The 20628-nt window shown below is 35.9% G+C and overlaps 1 protein-coding gene across 1 annotated transcript; it reads right to left on the minus strand.

The window, feature by feature from the left end:
* Positions 1 to 8869: 8869 nt before the first annotated feature.
* Positions 8870 to 13753, minus strand: LOC113324277 (endochitinase-like). The gene is made up of 5 exons (XM_026572600.1): positions 13664 to 13753; positions 10520 to 10973; positions 9714 to 9867; positions 9229 to 9597; positions 8870 to 8975 (listed from the first exon to the last, which is right to left on the minus strand). The coding sequence occupies exons 1-5, from the start codon at positions 13751 to 13753 to the stop codon at positions 8870 to 8872; spliced, it is 1173 nt and encodes a 390-aa protein (XP_026428385.1).
* Between the last annotated feature and the right edge of the window lie 6875 nt (positions 13754 to 20628).

The following is a 20628-nucleotide window of genomic DNA, read 5'->3' on the forward strand; positions in this document are numbered from 1 at the left end:
TACTTTTGTATCTTGCCTATCGGAGATATAAATCTCACGCCAATCTTACGATTGCACTCAAACATGATGGAAACAGCAAGATCAGATCACACAACTACTGAGAAAATAGTTGGATCAATCCCAATGAAGTCTTCAAGTCTTTAACCTACATGGTTTCATGAAAAACCTAAGTTTAAAGGAGAATTGACTCTAGCTTATACAACTAGTATCACACAGGAGGTGTGGGGTTTAGGTTTCCCAGTTGCTAGAGTTCTCCTTTATATAGTCTCCAAATCAAGGTTTGCAATCTAAGTTAACAAAGCATTCAATATTCACCGTTAGATGAAAACCTGATTAGATTCAAGATAATATCTTTCAACCGTTTGGGTAACCGTACCTAAACGTGTATACTTAGTTGGTTCAACAATAGTTAACCAATGGTTATCCATATGAGCACTTTCATATCAAGCTTATTCATCTCTACCATAACTAGTTCAAAAGAACTAGTTAGAGATTTGTTCAATTGCTTAGATCTCATAGTAGTATACAAGACACAATCGAAGCTAAAATCGATTTTTATTCACTCGAGTCAATTCATGAACATTATAGCCACGGTTTCCAAAGATTGCATTCATTATTATGTAAATGTTTTAGTTCATGAACAAACCGATTTTAGAAAGCAACCTACTTAAGTATGCAAACGGGTACACATACCTAAGTGGTCAGATCGAGTTTTTTTACGCCAGTATGCGTACAGGTGTGCATACCAATTCACACTTCCAAACTCCAGAAGAAATTCATGGATGTGAAACTTTCGTCAGTATGCATAATGGTACGCATACTAGCCCAAGTTTCCAACAACCGCCGGTACTCGTACATGTACGCATACTTTAGGTTCCCGGTTTTGGACTTTTACACAAATGTGAGAACACACTATGTTTATATCCAAACATGGTTACTTGTTCTAAACTCTCATTTCAATCATTGAAAGTTTCTTAGAGGATGCTAAAATAGTCGTTATCTACAAACTATTTTCATCAAAGCGATTTTCAAGTTATTGAGATAATCAACATGACTTTCTTCACGAGTAAAGATGAACTTGGCCAAAGAGAAATCTTACCAACACATATTTCGAGAAATAGATAAGCGAGATAAACTCGTCTCGAAATAGCAATGTATATGATTGAAGTCTATATAACAATACAACTTTTGTCTCAAAATAGGAGATAAAATAGATAGACTTTTGAGTGATATATAAGTTCAAGTCTCCACATACCTCTTTGTTGATGAAGTTACACAAGTTCCCTTTAGTAGTTTTTCGTCTTCAATTGATGAACGTCGTGGAGTCTAAGGCTCAACTACACTTACTATCCTAATCCGAGATTTAGCTATAAGTAGACTAGAAATAAAGACTTATAGTTTTGGCAACTAAACTTGAAAAACAAGCTTGAGATAGCAACGCTTGCGAGTTCGACCGAGCAATCCTCTAACACCATTACGTACATTTCATTCAGCGAACCCTACCTTCCGAATTGGGATATTACAATACTACCGTCTTAAATTGGAGCCGTCCTCGACACCAAAATATATTCAATCTCAGATGTATGATGTTTGCTTCCCCTCATGAGACCAGTACATAATATATTCCTTCCATCGTATTCTCTCACCCTCGTCAGGTGATCCATCATCAGCTCTAATACTGAAAAATCGGGGGTCTAACAAGACCACCCAAATTTCGCATAGTAATATGTATGGACTAACTCCAAAATACTTTCTAGAGAATCAACTAGACAGTCAGACTCAATCTAGGTAAAAGTATCTCAAGGAGTTAATATATCTCTCTTGTTTTGATTTACTCGAGCTAATAGAAATCAACGAGTCTTTAATAAAACACAAGGAACAACTTGGATGGTACCAAAGACCAATATCCAAGGATCAATCAATGACAATCAAAAAACAAAGGTTGGATTACTCTAATTGATGATCTAACACACAACTTGTATTATTTCAATTATAAAGATAAAACAATATAATGCGGAAACTGAAATAACACAGACACCAGAAATTTTGTTAACGAGGAAACCGCAAATGCAGAAAACCCCCGGGACCTAGTCCATATTGAACACACACTGTATTAATCCGCTACAGACACTAGCCTACTCCAAGCTAACTTCGGACTGGACTGTAGTTGAACCCCAATCAGTCTCCCATTGATCCAAGGTACAGTTTTACTCCCTACGCCTCTGATCCCAGTAGGATACTGTGCACTTGATTCCCTTAGCTGATCTCACCCACAACTAAGAGTTGCTACGACCCAAAATCGCAGGCTTTAACAATAAACAAATCTATCTCACACAGACAAGTCTATCAAAGGATCAATCTGTCTCCCACAGAAAAACCCTAAAGTTTTTATTCCGTCTTTTGATAATAATCAAGGTGAACAGGAACCAATTGATAATCCGGTCTTATATTCCCGAAGAACAACCTAGATAAATCAATCACCTCACAACAATCTTAATCGTATGATAGCGAAACAAGATGTTGTGGAATTACAAACAATGAGACGAAGATGTTTGTGACTATTTTTTATATCTTGCCTATCGGAGATATTAATCTCAAGCCAACCAATCTGATTTTACTCGTACGATAGAAGATGAAAAATCAGATCACACAACTACGATAAAAGTAGTATCGGCCTGGCTTCACAATCCCAATGAAGTCTTTAAGTCGTTAACATGGTTTTAGAAGAAGAAAACCAAAGGTTAAAGGAGAAATGACTCTAGCACGCAAACTAGTATCACACATGAGGTGTGGGGATTGGTTTTGTAGAGTTGCTAGATGTCCCCTTATATAGTCTTTCAAATCAGGGTTTCGCCTTGGTCACAAAGCAAACAATATCCACCGTTAGATGAAAACCTGATTTAGATTCAAGCTAATATTTCTCAACCGTTAGATAGAAAACTTAGCTTGTTATACACAAATGAAATGTACGCTTCTAGGTTTGTTAACCGTACCCAAACGTGTACATTGTTGGTTCAACAATAGTTAACCAAAAGGTTAGCCATATGAGCATTTCATATCAACCATATTCTTCTTCACCATAACTAGTTCAAATGACTTCATATGAACTAGTTAGAGATTTGTTCAATTGCAAGGAAATCTTATTTACTACACAAGACACAATTGAAGCAAAAATGATTTGATTCACTTGAATCGGTTCATGAACTTTATAGCCACGGTTTGCAATTTGCATTCCTTAGTCTTTATAAGTTTAAGTTCAGAAATCATCTTCAGATATATAACTTTCTTAAGTTCGCACACTAGGTTTGCGGACTTAAGGAACTGGACAGAGTTTACAAACTCCAGCAGAAAATCTCGGCAAAGACTTTCCGCCAGTTCGCGGACTGTTACTCACGTAACAAGTTTGTCAACTCCAGCAGAATTTCTCGGGATGAGAAGTTCGGAAGTTCGCGGACTTGGCAACAAGCCATTCTTCCGGTTTATCTTGATCAACAAAGTTCGCAAACTTTGGTTCAAGGAATAGGACTTATGCACATATGTGTTTCCACAATAATACTTATATCCATCATTGGTTATGTAATCTAAACTCTCATTCCAACCATTGAAACATTCTTAGAGGACGTTATACAGTTGTTACACCATTTCTCGTCAAAGAAATTTTCAAAGTGATTGAAACATATCACGACTCTCGTCACTAGGTAAAAATAGGAATGGTCGAAGCGAAACGCTTACCAACACATATTTCGAGATATAGATAGGCGAGGTATACTCGGCTCGAAATACCAAATGTGTATAATCTAAGTCTATATATAGCATACGACTTTTTGTCTCAAGAAGTAGGAGATAGAGTAGATATACTTTTGAGTGACAGATAAGTTCAAGTCTTCACATACATTTTTTTCGAGAAGTTCCACCTGTTCATTGAGTAGTTCTTATTCTTGTATGATGAATCGCCATGAAGTCCTTGAGCTCAACTACACTTTCTATCCTAGTCCGAGACTTAGCTATAGTAGACTAGAAATCAAGACTTATAGTTTTGATCACTAACATTGACAAACATGCTTGAGATAGCAACGCATGCGAGTTCGACCGAGCAATGCTCTAACAGGTACTATTTGTAATGACCCGATACTCCACTCATATTATCCTCACTTAGCCACTACGGTTATCCGGCAATGTAGGGTTTTCAATAGGCGACGCTGCGATGATCCAACAACAGCTTCCCAGGAGGTTACACATCCATGTATTACTTCCGCCCGAGCACGCTTAACTGTAGAGTTTTATGTCAACTCTGGAGATAACTGTGCTGAAAAGGACTCAAAGTAAGAAAATGACAAACTGTTACCTATATTCCGTTCAGCGAACGCTACCTGCCGAATCGGGGTATTACATAAACATTCCCGGGTTCTTATCATCACATGATTAATTAAGTTTCCAAGTGACATTGACGATGGTGTGGGCGACATGCCAGATGTTTCCTTGTTGTAGGACCATACCATAATGTGGATCTTGACGATGTAAATCTCGGTACTCGTCTAAAAAGATCCCATCCTTGCTTCCAGGTGGATGTGTCTATATGCATCCCTGGACTTCTCTTCAGAACCTTTAATCATCATTGGGGAGTAGGTGGCCTAGCGACAAGAAAATCCTACGGCTCCGAGAGTTTTAATGGGGATGATGTTGACAGTTGTGCCAATGTTGGTCAGTGTTCTCTCAAATTAAATATCTTTGAGGCGAAATACAGTGAGTAGTCCCCAGTCATATTTATCCTTCCTTTTATTGGTCACATTCTTCCGAGCAGGCTTTGGACACACTTCAATTTTGATATGGAAAAAAAAGTTCCTTCCGGATACAACTTGATTGAGAGCAATGAAAATATCCTTGCGTTGCGTATTTGAGAAGTATAGAAGCTCGCATAAGTGCTTCAATAAATAATGGATTGTCCAATTAATAGGATTTCTAGAGAAAGTGAAGCTCCTAACAGGAATATGATCTTTGTGAACACCTTCAATTCCCCAAGTATAGTTCACCTGATTTTATATTTTCCTTGAAAATACGTTTCAAGCCATTGCATTCACTTTTTGGATGATTGCCAAAACTATGGAATTAACAACATTTGGGATCTATTACTTCTTGGAAAGTTGTTGGGCATCGTACGACATGCAATTTGATAATGTCGTCTTTGTTAAATTTATGATCGGTCGAACCCACAAGTTTTCCTATATAAATCTTGTCGTCAATGTTAGTTGAACAAACTATATCTTCATTTCTAGTCTACTAAAGTCAAGTCTCGGACTAGGATTAAAAGTTGGGAGTTGAGTATCAGACATCACTGAATAGCCCTCAAAGTTTAAAGACTGAAGATCGAACGAAGATATCAACAAAGGTATATGGTGAATGATTTCATTTGGAATTCTTATTCAATTCTACCTTTATAATCTATCGAAACAAGTGTTCACTCTTTGGAACAATTCCAATGACGGTAAATATATATTTATGTATGACTCGAGGATATTTGAGCCAAAGACTTTAGTGAGAATGACCTATGTACCTGGAAAGGTCCTCATGTTCTAGTGAATGAGCATACGAATTCAACGAGCCAAGAATCACTAAATTCCGAGTTATAATGAAGAAGATTAGTGATTTATTGAAGCAACACTTATAAGAATTGTTGTTGATGTTGCAGTTCGTGATTGGGAAACAGTCCATGAACAGTTTGTCACGGTTCGCGGACTTAAGCAGTAAAACGTGACTAGGTGCCTTTTTTAGTAAAGTTTTTGATGTTTCTTCTTCTAGGAAAGATGGATATACTTCCAGACACAATTGATTGCCATATTGAAGTGTGTGTGATGTTTTAAACTCCTTTCCAACTTAAATTATAATTTATTTTACAAAAAAAAAATACAATTTATGCTAAAGTAATTATTTATGCAAGAGGTGTAACTTATAAACGGAAATAACTCATGAACTTTCTTAGAATTCAAGCAACCATTCACTATAAATAAAGGGTTCATGTAAGCGACACAATTCATCCCTTTGGAAAATTTGTGTGTGCTTCATAAGGTTGTTTTCCACTAAATTTTTTCTTCGTAAACAATAGTGAGACAATAAGACTTTGTTTTGAGGATCACAAAACACGAGTTGGTAATAATATTCTTGATAGTTACACAACTTGTAATCTAGGTTAATTTAATAATTCTTTTCTATTTTAAGGTCCTTATCTTCTTATATAAGGAAATTCAAGAATTGTTGATCATAAACCCTAGATTTGATAGATTTCAATCTAAAATCGTATACTGACACTAGTTGGTTGAAATATGGATTAGAAAAAAAACTTCATCTAAAGTGTCTTATAAATTCCTTAAGAAGTTTTATCAAGATATCTCTACATTTATTCTAGTGGTTTTTGTTGTGGAATATTTAGGTATCTCTATGTGTTTTAAAGATTATAAACCCTAAGTTTACATGTTTGTTTTGATATTACTTTTACCTGGTAATTACTCAAAACAAACACAAGATTTCCAAAACCTTCATTTCATCTAAAGGGAAATAAAACTGGTGCTTTGTGAAAACAGAATATCAAAAAGTCTTCATTTAGGTTGAAGCAACTCTTAGGATGTAAAGGACGTCAGCTAAGAGAGCCAACTACGTAGAGCCTTGTGAGGTTCGAGAGACGTAAGGATCAAGGATGTAACTGAATTTCTTGGAGAGTGGATTCTATATCAACTAAATTACAGTCTGAAGTCTGATAATAGGTTAGTGTCTGTAGCGGCTTAATATAGCTCGGTTTTCAAATTTTGGACGAGGTCCTGGGGTTTTTCTGCAGGTGTAGTTTTCCTCGTTAATAAAATTTCTTTGTGTCTTGCTTTACTTTTTACTTTCGCATTATATTTGTGTTTTATATAGTGAAAGTAAACACAAGTGATTTGATAATCAACTTAAACACTTTTTAAATAAAACCGTATAGAACCTACAAGACTTGTTCTTGAGAATTCGTATCTTGAAATATAGATTACAAGACTTGTTCTTGTTGTAATTCGGTTGGTGCACTGTTCCGGTACATACTAGGTTGATCTTGGATATTGATTTTTAAGATCGTCCAAGAGTTCTTGTAATCAGGTTCACGGATCTTTGATCTAAACTACTGATTGTACAAGAAAGATAAATTGTATACACATATTATTCAAGGATCGTTAAGTTGGTCTACTTGCAATTGTATTAGGTTTTGTCTTATAGGTCCAAAAGAAAAGTTGGTGGTGTACTTGATACCCTCTCTTTTTCAGTCTTATATCCACACATCTAGCAATTCAGTCACCTATTCTATAAGGAAAGAAAATCGGGGAACGTTAAGGCTGCCTTTGGCTGTTGTTGCTGGTGTGGAGCACAGAACAAAGCTTTTTCTTAGGCCGATGATCGATAGGACTAGATATGGATTTGAAGTTGAGGATGATGGGAGCACTTGGTTTGAAGCACTTGCTGAGTTAAAGTCTACCTCCTTCACCACTAACAACATCTATAGATGGTTGGATGTTGTATTATTCGTTGAAAAGGCGTCTGCTTTTATGTGTCTATATGTGACCTTTTTCTGTAAGAGGTCTCTCTCTCTGCCCCCAATATGGAAGGTGCAGTTGTTGTTGATCGTTTGGTAACCTCATGTGTTCAGAGAAAGTTTGAAAGCTTAGTTTTTATAGCAAATGACGATAAACATGTATCATAAATTGATACAGAATTCCACCAACTGCAATGACATATGGATCATGATAGTCGAGATCCTGAGTTCTGAATCACTTTATGTAATCATTAGGATACTCATTATTTATACGGAATATTATCCACAATCTGACATGATTTGTTCACAGACAAAGAAATACTTTTTGTAATAGGCACTGACCATCTCAAAATAGTTACAGATGTTGTTGGGAGAAATATAGTTATACCAGGTGACACTCTTCCAGTAAGAGATTTTGAAAATTCCATGAGACGTAGTATCTGATTGTACTCATGATCTCCTAACAAATCCAAGAATAAGAAATATGCTCGCGATTTTTTTTGGTCCCATCATACAGCGAGAAGGGAGGATAGGAATATCCCCTTGATAGAGGAATCCTCCGACTTTGGAGGTTGGAGTTAGTAAATCAAATATGAGCCCTCCTTTCCACGGTTTTGTAGGAGATTTTCCAGATTTTCACGGGTGATGAAGTTGGATTATTGATTCCTTTTCAGGTTCATGATCAATGATGACACGAACTTCATTCTCATCTTGGAACTTCATTCTCATCTTAGACTGGGAAGCATTTCTAGCTTGTTCCATCTAACGTTGACATTGTTCTGGTGATAATTATTCCACAAGAGTCTTGAGAAAGGTACGTACCTCCTTCAGAGTGGTAGCCATATTCACTTGTGTCTTGGAAATAATTTTTTGTCTATGTATCAGATCAACTATGTTGGCAAAGCATGGAGTATTTTCTGACCTCTCCAGGAGCACGACAAAAGGCATGAGGATTTGGATTACCGAGAATGGTGTTAAGAGGAGTGGTAGTGGTGTTAGAGGTTGCCGAACCTGAAGATCGGCCATTTTGAACAAACGAGAAATTTATGTTGTAACCGAGAGATTGATCTTGCGTTGTGGTCGTTAATTATTTTAGAATAAAAATAATATGTTATAAAAGTATGGAGTAAGTTCGATATTTGAGTGAGTTTCAGAGATCAAAATCGTATAAGACGGGGCTAAAGCAAAAAATAACTATTCACGTCTTATTTCGGTCACAAAAGAGCAGAAAGGTTGATGTTAAGAGAGAAACAGATAAAATATGAGAAATAACTATCTAGTATGCTTGCAGAATGAACTTGTTGAACTATAGTGTAAATACTAGACTTGTAATCGTATGTCTGATCTCATTTTCTCAATAGACTTAATTATCCATTTATAATTGCAGTAGACACACTGATTTGTCGTAAGAAGTGGAGAAGTAGAGGTTGTGGAGGTAGTGGTTCAGTTGAGTCTGCAAAAGAAAAAGAAGCACACCCTGTATAACAAACGATATTGGTTGCGGTAAATTTGGTCCCTTTATAAAAGACAATTTCCATTAGGCACTTAGCAGAACCACGCACAGTATACAAATTTTTTATTCCATAGATTTTTATCCGGCATAAATTATATTTAAGTTTTTTTTTGGTAAGAATTATATTTAATTTTTTATTCCATAGATTTTTATTCGGCATAATTATACACCAAAAGGCTTTTGATAATAGCAATCGAGGTTGTCACCTACACTGACCCCCATCAAGCTACAATATCTCTGGTAGAATCCGATTCTATCTTTGCCACTGTCATTTGGACCTTTATTACATTCGATTCCTCCATTGATGATATTAGTGATGACCCCGTAACCTGGCAAACGGCCAGCTGATACATCGGTTGACGAAGGTTGCCACTGTCCAATAACGACTTCGTGGCAAGATGGCTTCAGAGATTGCGGAGTCATCCAAAACCATAACGCTGTCTTGAATGAAATGATAGGATCTTGAGCAACCAAATCTGGATTATTCAAGATGTCTACTTGTAAAACTTTTGCAGCTTGTCCATAATTGTAGTTCCTATCATGCACGTTAATACGATATATATATCAAACATTATAGTACAATGGACCTTGAGAATGACTTTTTTAAACTAGAATTAGAAGTTGAAATTAACCGGTAAAAAAAAGTATTACCATGAAATTTGAATGGGTCCTCGACCATGATAGCTTTTGCCGGAAGCACAAGGCCACTGCGTACCTGATTGACAGTAGACACTTGTAGGGCTCTTCTCTTGAATAAAACAATAACCCCATGAATATGGTCCCCCGGAAGCTGTAGCCCACCCACCTGTATGTAAAACACAAAATTGGTTAAAAAGACTAAAATCAATAATTTCTGGGTGAAATGGACAGTTAGATTTTGATATTGTTTAAATGGAAAAAAATGTAAAAATAGACAGGATGTAACCAGTTTCATCGTGCCCATTTTCAAATATCTTTTCTTATTTTTAATTTACACAGGATGTATCCAGTTTCATCCTTGCTATTTTTTAAATTTAAGCTAGGATGAATCCAGTTTCATCCTTGCTATTTTTTTTTTTGGCGATTTCACCCAAACTATTTTTTACTCGTCCATTTGAACCGTGATTTAAAAATAGTTGGACAAATGACCCATTTTCCGTATGTAAAATTTATCTTGTAATGCGTAGAAATGTAATTTTAATAGTCACTTTTTGTTTTATTTTTAATTTTAGTAGACCCACCGAAAAAACAGACCGAAATTTACACCGAGAAAGATCGCATGAACATAGTGGAAATGTGGAATGTGCTGTGCATTGGGATAGGGAAGGGAGAGTAGGCCCCACCCTCCCCTCTCACACGTTAAACCGTTTTCGTTTTATTTTTGGTGGAAAACGTTAAATATTTGTTGGTCCATCAAATTGGGAGCCAATTTAGAGGAGCCTATATTACAAACTAGGTAAAATTTTAATTTAGCATACCAGTTGTTTCATGAGAGGTTTGAGCTAAGAAAGCAGAAATCTCTTTCTTGCGCGTATTGGTATCTCCAACAGAAGCAAAACTGCTAAAAGACTTGGCTGCTTCAATAAAAGCCGCATACGTGTAAAATTTTCCCATGCAGCTTGTGTCATTGCGATACGCCAAAAGTTGATCGAAAAGTGATTGGCTAATAAGTGAGGTTAAATTCCCGCTGGGAGGTGGAGGAGGCGGTGTTGACGGGTGTGGCGGCGGAGGTGAAACAATTGTGCATTGGCTTTGGCAACCAGCACCACAATAAGCAGAGGTGCTACCGCAATAACCGTATTGACTGCAACAAAGACCTCCTGAACACAGTGCGCCCCCGGCTCCGGATCCACATTGGACTTGTGCGTAGGTTACATTTGATTCAAATGATATGTTGATAAAGATTATGGATAAACAGAGAAAAAGAAACGACTTCATTGTCCATTTGGTTTCCATCTCAAAGCATACAGCAGTACTGCTTTATTCAAGGGACTTACAAATACTAGTATTTGAGATGATGGGTTCTTCATTCAACTACCATTGATATAGACTGCAAATCTAATGACTTTGTTCGTAGGTTACCAATGTTATATCATGGAGTTCGCAAAAGAAAGTACTATTCAATTGCAAGGTTCTTGATTTGTGTAATGTATGTGCATCTTCGTATATGAAAGCAACCAGTTTATTTGTTTTTTAAGCATGGATTTAAGACTTTTTAACTTTTTAAGTTTTTAACCATTAAGTCAGGCTTCACTTGGAAAATACATTCATGTGATTAAAACAGGAGGGGGCAATGAATCTGTTTGGTAGACTTTTATTTGAGCTCATTTTATTTCATTTACTCCCTACGTTTCAAAAAGATTATCATCTATTTTATTTTGGCCTGTTTTAAAATTGTATCCAACTTCTGTTTATAGTCATATTTTTCCAATGAACTCTCTAATATATCCTTAAATTTTTTATTTTCATAAAATTTATTTTTGATGGGATCCAATCTAAAATATTAAAAACATTTGTATAAGTACGGAAACAAACATATATCCTTACTAGGTTGGCCGGGGCTCAACCTGTTTTTGAGTGCAGCTTGCGAAAGCACAGTGAAGCGCCAATCGTACAATGACCAGTTACTTATGCCCCCAAAGAACGTCCAAAAATTTCATGCCTCTCTGGCCAACTCTCATTTCCTTTTGTGGGCTCCTTTCCGGAGAAGTGAAGCCAATTTTATAGTAATTTTTATCTTTGAAAAATGCCTTATATAGGGTTCTTATTCTCGCAAAAAATCAATTTATCTAAAGTTAGATCTGAAAATCGACTACTGAAAATTAACTCTTCACTTGTAGAATAATGTACAAATGATATTAGTATTTTCTCACGAACCATTTTTCAAAATTTTAAGTTTGGGATAGAGGATCAAGGTTATGTTTTTGATCCTACATAAAACGAAATGCGAAAGATATACTTACACAAACCTAGTCTTAATTAACTTCTAATCAGTATGGTGCATTAATTACCAACTGTTTCAGTAAGATAATTTATATTTAGGATGTCTTAAAGAAAAGTTTAACTTAACTCCCAGAGAGTTTTTCATAGACGGGCTACATTCATACCATGAATAGCGCACCATTTTACGGAAACATTAAAGCAAGATTTCCATTTTCCCATACAATGAATAGCGCCATCTATACAAACAAAGTTAACGCTTAACCGGCACAACTACATTATGAAAACAAAGTTATATAAAGAACGTTCCGTACACAATTGGTGTCGGCATTAGGAAACCACGTTACTAAAGGTATCGTAACAAAATCAGGAAACCAGGACATCCGACGTACGAAAATATCTCTCACCCAACTCTCAATACACGCCGTCGGATGACGAAATTGATGGTCGGATATATCCGAATAGACAAACACCACTTCTTTTTATAATATATAGATTACTTTTAAGAAAATGTATATTTGGCTCCAAAAATTAAATTCCTTATTTGTGACGACTCCAAGATATGGTGACAGTTATCATGTTATTTCTAACACCTGAGTTATGTCCTTCGAATAAACTCTATTAATATAGGTCCCTCAACTCTTACGACCACAATGTTTTCATCCACGTGTTATCTTGAAGACACGAGTTTCTAGACATTGGAGTTCTTTTAATTTTCCTTTTATATTTCGTATTTATAATCTTATGATAATTTTAGGTAATTTTTAATGCTAGCATTTTATTAAAATAAAATAGGTGTTATAAACGTTTATTTATGTTAATAATATATAGGATAAATCACGTTTATTACTGGGATGCCCTTGTGTCTAGCCTTTATAAATAGAGGTTGTATTCTCCCTTTTTCGTCACACACATTAATAAGTATTCTTCTTATCTCTCTACTTTCTCTGTCTTTTTCTTTGTGTCACACTACATCATCAGCTACGAGCTCACCAACTGGGTGACAATGTCCAAACTCTCTAACCTGGACTTCATGGCCCTTGACATTATTGGAAAGAACTATTTGTCATGGATTTTGGATGCAGAAGTGCACCTTAGTGCCAAGACTTTGGGAAACACTATTTTTTTGAACAACAAAGAATCCCTGAGGATCGCTCCAAAGCCTTAATATTTCTCCGTCATCAGCTTGACGAGGCTTTGAAGTCCCAATATCTTACGTGAAAGACCCATACACTTTGTGGACAGAGCGGAAAGATCGTTTTGATCATCATAAAATAGTGATTTTACCTCGTGCAAGGTATGAGTGAATGCATCCGCGCCTCCAAGACTTCAAGAGTGTAAGTGCATACAATTCAGCACTTTTTCAAATTGTCTCTCGTTTAAAACTATGCGGTGAAACAGTTACTGGTGCTGATCTTTTGGAGAAGACTTGCTCCACCTTTCATGCTTCAAACATTTTGCTTCAACAACAATATCGTGAAAGGCAGTTTAAAAAATATTCAGAGCTTAGTTCTTGCCTTCTAGTAGCCGAGCATAATAAAGAGTTATTACTCAAGAACCATCAAAGTTACCCAGCAGGTTCAATAGTTGATCCAGAGATAAACTCTACAGAAAGTCGTGTCAATGCTACTGAAAACAGTGGGAAATAACAGGGACGTTCGTCAGGTCCTAAAAAGCCCAACTTCAAGAAGAAGGCTGGTAATAATTCCCATTATCAGAAGGGGAAGAAGAACGTGTTTCCAAAACATAAAGGCAAAATCTCGCAAAGCCATTCAAACCACCATGAAAGTGTTTGTCACCGTTGTGGTTCACCAGGGCACTGGGAAAATGTTTGTCGTACTGCAAGGCACCTTGTTGACCTTTATTAGGCGTCTATTAAAGGAAAGTAAGAGAAGGCTGAAACCAATTTTTCCCAACATGACATACCAATGGATATTGCCCATCTTGATATTTATGACTTCAAGAATGATGGAAATGAGATTGAAGACGTGGACTCCTTATTCAAGGATATATGAATTTATTTGTTTTATGATCAGTTATTTTTAGTAGATTGAGTAGTAGTTTGGTTTGAATAAGTGACAATATTTTGTCATATTCTTTTTAGAGATTGTTATTCTTTTAGGAAGTTGATTTTAATGTATTAGTTATTGAAATTCTCTTTAGTAATGAAATTATTTTCTTAGTATTTATTCTCCATAACTTATATTATTGTCTTTATTTTATTTTCTAAAGGGATATGGATATTGCTAATGGAAAGCCAAAAACAAGTAACGAAGATATATGTCTTGTTGACAGTGCAACAACGCACACAATTTTTCATAACAAAAAGTTTTTCTCCCATTTAACGTTATCTACGGTCAATGTTACTACAATTTCAGGGACTTCTAATCTTGTTGAGGGACATGGAAAAGCATCGATAGTGCTCCCTAATGGTACAAAAATCCATGTCCAAGATGCCTAATTTTCAACAAGGTCTAAACGCAACTTGTTGAGTTTTAAAGATGTTCGTCTTAATGGGTATCATATTGAGACAACGAACGAAGCTAACAAAGAGTATCTATGTATTACTTCCATTGTCTCAGGTAAGAAACAAGTCCTAGAAAAACTTTCATCTCTATCTTCTGGATTATATTGCACTATCCTAATTGAATCACATCTTGTGAGTCATTCTAAGACTTCTGATCCCGGTGTTTTTAAACTTTGGCATGACCGTTTGGGTCATCTAGGATCAACTATGATGCGTAGAGTTATTGAAAACTCATATGGACATCCTCTAAATAGACTAAAAGTCTTATCATTTAACGATTGTCCATGCATCGCTTGCTATCCAGGAAAATTGATTATTAGGCCATTATTGATGAAAGTTGGCATCAAATCACCTAATTTTCTGCAACGAATTCATGGACCAATTCACCCTTCGTGTGGACCATTTCGTTATTTTATGGTTCTTATTGATGCTTCAATACGATGGTCACATGTTTGCTTACTTTCGACTCGTACTGTTGCATTGGCAAGACTTCTTGCACAACTTATTAAGTTACGAGCTCAGTTTCCAAATTTTCCTATTAAAACTATTCGTCTTGATAATGCTAGTGAATTTACCTCTAAAACATTTAATGATTATTGTATGTCAATTAGCATTGATGTTGAACACTCCATCGCTCATGTGCACACTCAAAATGGCTTAGTGAAATCATTTATTAAGCGCTTACAATTGATTACCTGACCATTAATCTTAAGGTCTAACTTTCCAATTTCAGCATGGGGTCATGCAATATTACATGCTGCAGCATTGGTCCGTATAAGACCAACCAGCTATCAAAAATACTCACATGTATAACTCGTATATGGGCATCAACCATATATATCCCATCTTCGAACTTTTGGTTGTGCTGTGTATGTTCCCATTGCTCCACCACAGAGAGCGAAAATGGGTCCTCAACGTAGACTCGGCACATAAGTTAGCTATGACTCTCCATCTATCATTCGGTATTTAGAACCTCAAACAGGAGATGTTTTTAGAGCAAGATTTGCTGATTGCCAATTTGATGAATCAAATTTCCCGTTGTTAGAGGGAGATAAGCCAAAACTTGAGGAACGTCGTGAAATTTCATGGAATACACCATCATTAGCCCACTTTGATCCTCGTATAAAACAATGTGAACTTGAGGTTCAAAGAATCATACATTTGCAAACCAAATGCCTGATGCATTTACTGATACAGGTAATGTAACAAAATCACATATACCTGCTGCAAATACTCCTGTGAGAGTAAGTATCCCAGAAGGACATCATGACAAAATCAGTCCACGATACGCTTAAAGCGTGGAAGACCTCTCGGTGCAAAGGATTTAGTTCCGCGGAAAAAGAGATCATTAGTTGGCATTCCGGAAAAAAGCCATTCTCTCTGAAACATTGATTGATCAATCAAATACAGATACACAAGTTACACGTGAAGAGGCACGTATACCTCAAAACAATGAGATCTCTATAAACTATGTTGGTACAAGACAAAACTGGGATAGGAATACAATTATTCCTGATAGTAAATTTTCTTTTAAAGTTGCTTTGGATGTCATTGAAAATATTGATGATCCTGAACTACAGTCTATCGAAGAATGTAGTCGTAGAAAAGATTGTCCTAAGTGGGAGGTTGCAATCCAAGCAGAGTGCAACTCATTAGTAAAACGTGGAGTCCTTGGTCCTGTTGTTGTAACTCCTGAAAATGTAAAAGTTGTTGGATACAAATGGGTATTCGTACGAAAACGTAATGAGAAAAATGAAATTGTGAGATATACAGCTCGACTCATTGCACAAGGTTTTTCACAAAGACCAGGTATTGATTATCAAGAAACTTATTCTCGAGTGATGGATGCCATTCAGGTTTCTTATTAGTTTGGCAGCTTCAGAAAAGCTTGAAATGCGTCTTATGGATGTAGTTACAACTTATCTTTATAGGTCAATTGATAGTGACATTTATATGAAACTTCTCGAGGGATTTTGTATGCCTGAAGCAGACAAGTCCAAAGATCGTAGTGTATATTCAATAAAACTTCAAAGAGCTCTATATGGACTAAAGAAATCTGGAAGAATGTGGTATAATCGCCTCAGTGAATATTTATTGAAAGGGATATACCAATAATGCTATTTTTCCATGTGTTTTCATTAAGAAATCTAATTATGGGTTTGTTATTATTGCAGTATACGTTGATGATCTAAATCTTGTTGGAACTTTAAAAGAACTCACTGAAACCGCTGCTTACTTGCAGAAGGAATTTGAGATAAAAAAACTTGGTAAAACTAAGTATTGTCTTGGTTTACAAATTGAGCATGTCTCAAATGGGATATTTGTCCATCAATCTACTTATACAGAAAAAGTCTTAAAACGATTTTATATGGACAAAGCACATCCACTGAGTTCCCCTATGGTTGTAAGATCACTTGACGTGAATAAAGACACATTTAGACCTAAAGAAGATTGTGAAGAACTTCTTGGTCCGAAAGTGCCATATCTAAGTGCAATTGGTGCTCTTGTGTATCTTGCAAATTGCACAAGGCCAGATATTGCTTTTTCAGTTAATCTGTTAGCTAGATACAGTTCTGCTCCAACTCGAAGATACTGGAATGGAATCAAACACTTATTACGTTATCTTAGTGGCACTATTGATTAGGTTTATTATACCCTTATGAATCTAAGCCAAAACTAATTGGGTACGCATATGCAGGTTATCTTTCAGATCCACACAAAGGACGATCACAAACTGGGTATTTGTTTATTTATGGAGATACAACTATATCTTGGCGGTCAATGAAGCAAACAATTTCAACTACATCTACAAATCATTCTGAACTACTATAAATCCATGAAGCAAGCCGTAAGAGCGTCTGATTAAGATTAGTAATACACCATATTCAAGAATCATGTGGATTTCCTTCAACTAAAGATTCACCAACAATATTATACGAAGACAATACTGCTTGCATTGCACAGCTAAAGGAAGGATTTATCAAAGGTGATCGAATAAATCATATCAGTCCAAAGTTCTTTTTCTCATATGATCTATAGAATGATGGTGTGATTGATATCCAACAAGTACGTTCAAGCCACAATCTAGCAGACCTCTTCACTAAGGCATTACCAACTTCTACATTCAAGAAATTAGTTCAAAATATTGGAGTGCGTCAACTTAAAGATTTGTAGGCCAATATTTCGCTGAAGTATCCATCAGGGGGAGCATCATTAGGACTTAAACGCATTGTACTCTTTTCTTCGTCAAGGTTTGTCCCACTGGGTTTACTTGTCAAGGTTTTAATGAGGCAGCATATGCGTGTCCAACACTGTTCTGAGTCTCACACATTTCAGTTTTTTTCTCTCTTGATTTTCCTGATATATTTTTGTGACTTAGACACGGTGGTCATCAGGGGAGTGTTATAAACGTTTATTTATGTTAACAATATCTAGGGTAAATCCCGTTTATTACCGGGATGCCCTTGTGTCTAGCATATATAAATAGAGGTTGTATTCTCCCTTTTTCGTTACACACATTAATAAGAATTCTTCTTATCTCTATACTTTCTCTGTCTTTTTCTTTGTGTCACACTAATAAGTATGTATCTAAGGGTAGTCAAATAAAATACCATGGTCTCTTTAATATTTTGACAAAGTCAAAGCGGACAGTCTTTTTGAAACTCTGCGAGAGTATTTATTTTGAAAGTAGATATGCATGCATACATGTAAAGAGCACAAGCCATGTTATACTCTTTTCTTTTTAGAAAATAATATTATTGCATGTTGTTTTTTTAATAAGTAAATTTAATTAATATTTAAAAGTTGTTACAAGGAAAGCGAAAACAAACAAAACAAAAACAAAAAATAAAAACCACTTAAATCCCTAAACTGATCCGGTATTGGATACGTATATGTTGCCTCAATAAAACATTGATAGGGAAACTTCATAGGGACAAAACCTTGACAAAGAAAAAGTACAACGTGATACGTCCGAAAATAAAAATAGTACTCAAACAAGTCTTATTGTAATCTAAACAAAAGTAAAGTAGATTACAGTAAAATAGGTAGATGTAGGCTTCTCGTAAATGTAGCCCACGGTTTTATTAACTGTATAACCCATATAAAAGAAGGCGCAATTGGGGATATAGAAAAAACACAAAAATCGGTTTTAAATTGTAAAACACAGGCACCCCTTATCCATGTATTTTAACTAATTCTTAATATACCCCTCACGAATCAGGCTTAGTGATTAATTATAATTAAGAAATTTATAAGATTATTTGTTAAGTGATTAGTATATTATGATTTGGGTGAGGTGATAGTAGAAGGAGAGGAAATTTTAAGAGAAAAGTTTTAGATGAAAATAGGGGATGATAGTGAAGAGATAATTGTTGCTGAATCTTTAGCTCAACTACAACAAGGGGTCTATCTTGAATCTTCTTTGAATGACAACGATTCACAATTGCAATTATTTGTGGAACCAACACCCTTGAATCATGATTTTTATGAGCATGGATATTTACGTGTAAAACCAACCCAAGAAAGTAAACAAGCTCAACATACAATCACTCCAAATACTCAGGTATATGTGCTAATGTGTTGAAATTCGACTTATTTCTCTTTGATTTCGCCATTTTTATAGCTGAAAAAGATCAGTGCCGACATGGACGTAGTATGAATACAATACCGGCAAAGGCTAAAACGGCATGGTATTCATACTACAACCATGCCGGCTAACAATAAACCCCATTTTGAAATGCATGTCGGCATTGTCAGAAGAAAAAAAACTATGTCGCTATACAAGTTACTTTTAATCTACCATTGAATATTCCACATATTATTCTATCGGCATGATCAAATACAAAACTTGTAATGCCGGTACCTCAAAAAAAGCAAAGGAAATTCAAAGTTAACTGCCGGTGCAGTTGGTTATTTGTCGAGAATGTCGGTACGATGTACCTGCATTGTACTATATTTGTTCAGCATGCCGGCACATGGTTTCCCGACATTTTTTTCCAATGAAAGTTATATGCCAACAACATTAGCAATTTTGACATAATTATCAGTTCATTTCAATCATATGTCGGCATTGCGGTACATTGTCGAGCATGCCGGAACCGTGATCCGACATAGTTATATATGGTATTTTTTTTTGAACTAATTCACTTTCTTATCATTCGTTTCTAAGATTGTGACATATGGTGATCCAACAAATGCAAAACCGCTGGGTTGGGGTATGTCAGAATACTATAAAATTTGTCCACTATGTTACCAAAGAATACTTTTCACCTAGTATTTTGAACTTTACTTAGGGATTGCTTATAATGAACCTTATAATCTCCTGTGGTTATCCTTATATATGGAATAAAAAGTAAAGATGAAGCAATCAATTGGACTTTGGAGACGGCTTGTAAGAATATGTGTGTGCTAGTGAGGAATAACCAAGGTCCAAAGATTCATTTTGAAATGGATTGCGAGAGAAGTTGTCGTACAAGGAGAATAACAACCACAAGAGAAAAGGTTATGTGTATCCAAAGAAGACTAATAGGGTATACAAGACTCATACGAGGAAGGATAATTTCCCCTTTAAGCTTGTATTCAATTTCAGAGAAGGTGAATGGAAATGTTCGGTGTGGTTTGGATACCATAGCCATGGTTTTCAAAAGATTGCATTCCTTAATATATAAATGTATTAGTTCATGAACAAATCGATTCTAGAAAATAACCTACTCAAGTATGCATACAGGTACGCATACCTAAGCGGCCGGAATAAGTTTGGGTTTGCCAGTATGCGAACGGGTATGCATACCTTCCAAACTCAGTTAAATCCTGAAACTTCAAACTCACGCCAGTATGCATATCGGTATGCATACTAAGTTCCTGGATTTTCATTAATCAACCAGTAAGCATATGGCATGCATACTATGGTTCCCGGGCTTGGAATAACTTGCAATAGTTAGCATACAAGTACGCATACTGTGTTATATCCAATCATGGTTATTTGTTCTAAACTACCATTTCAACCATTGAAACATTCTTGGAAAACGAAAATAGCTGTCTCACACAAACTATTAGCTTCAAAGCAATTTTCAAGCGATCGAATGATCAATACGAAATATTCCGAGTCTACATCAAATG

Source organism: Papaver somniferum, chromosome 11 (genome assembly GCF_003573695.1).
Source record: "Papaver somniferum cultivar HN1 chromosome 11, ASM357369v1, whole genome shotgun sequence".
Lineage (NCBI taxonomy): Eukaryota > Viridiplantae > Streptophyta > Magnoliopsida > Ranunculales > Papaveraceae > Papaver > Papaver somniferum.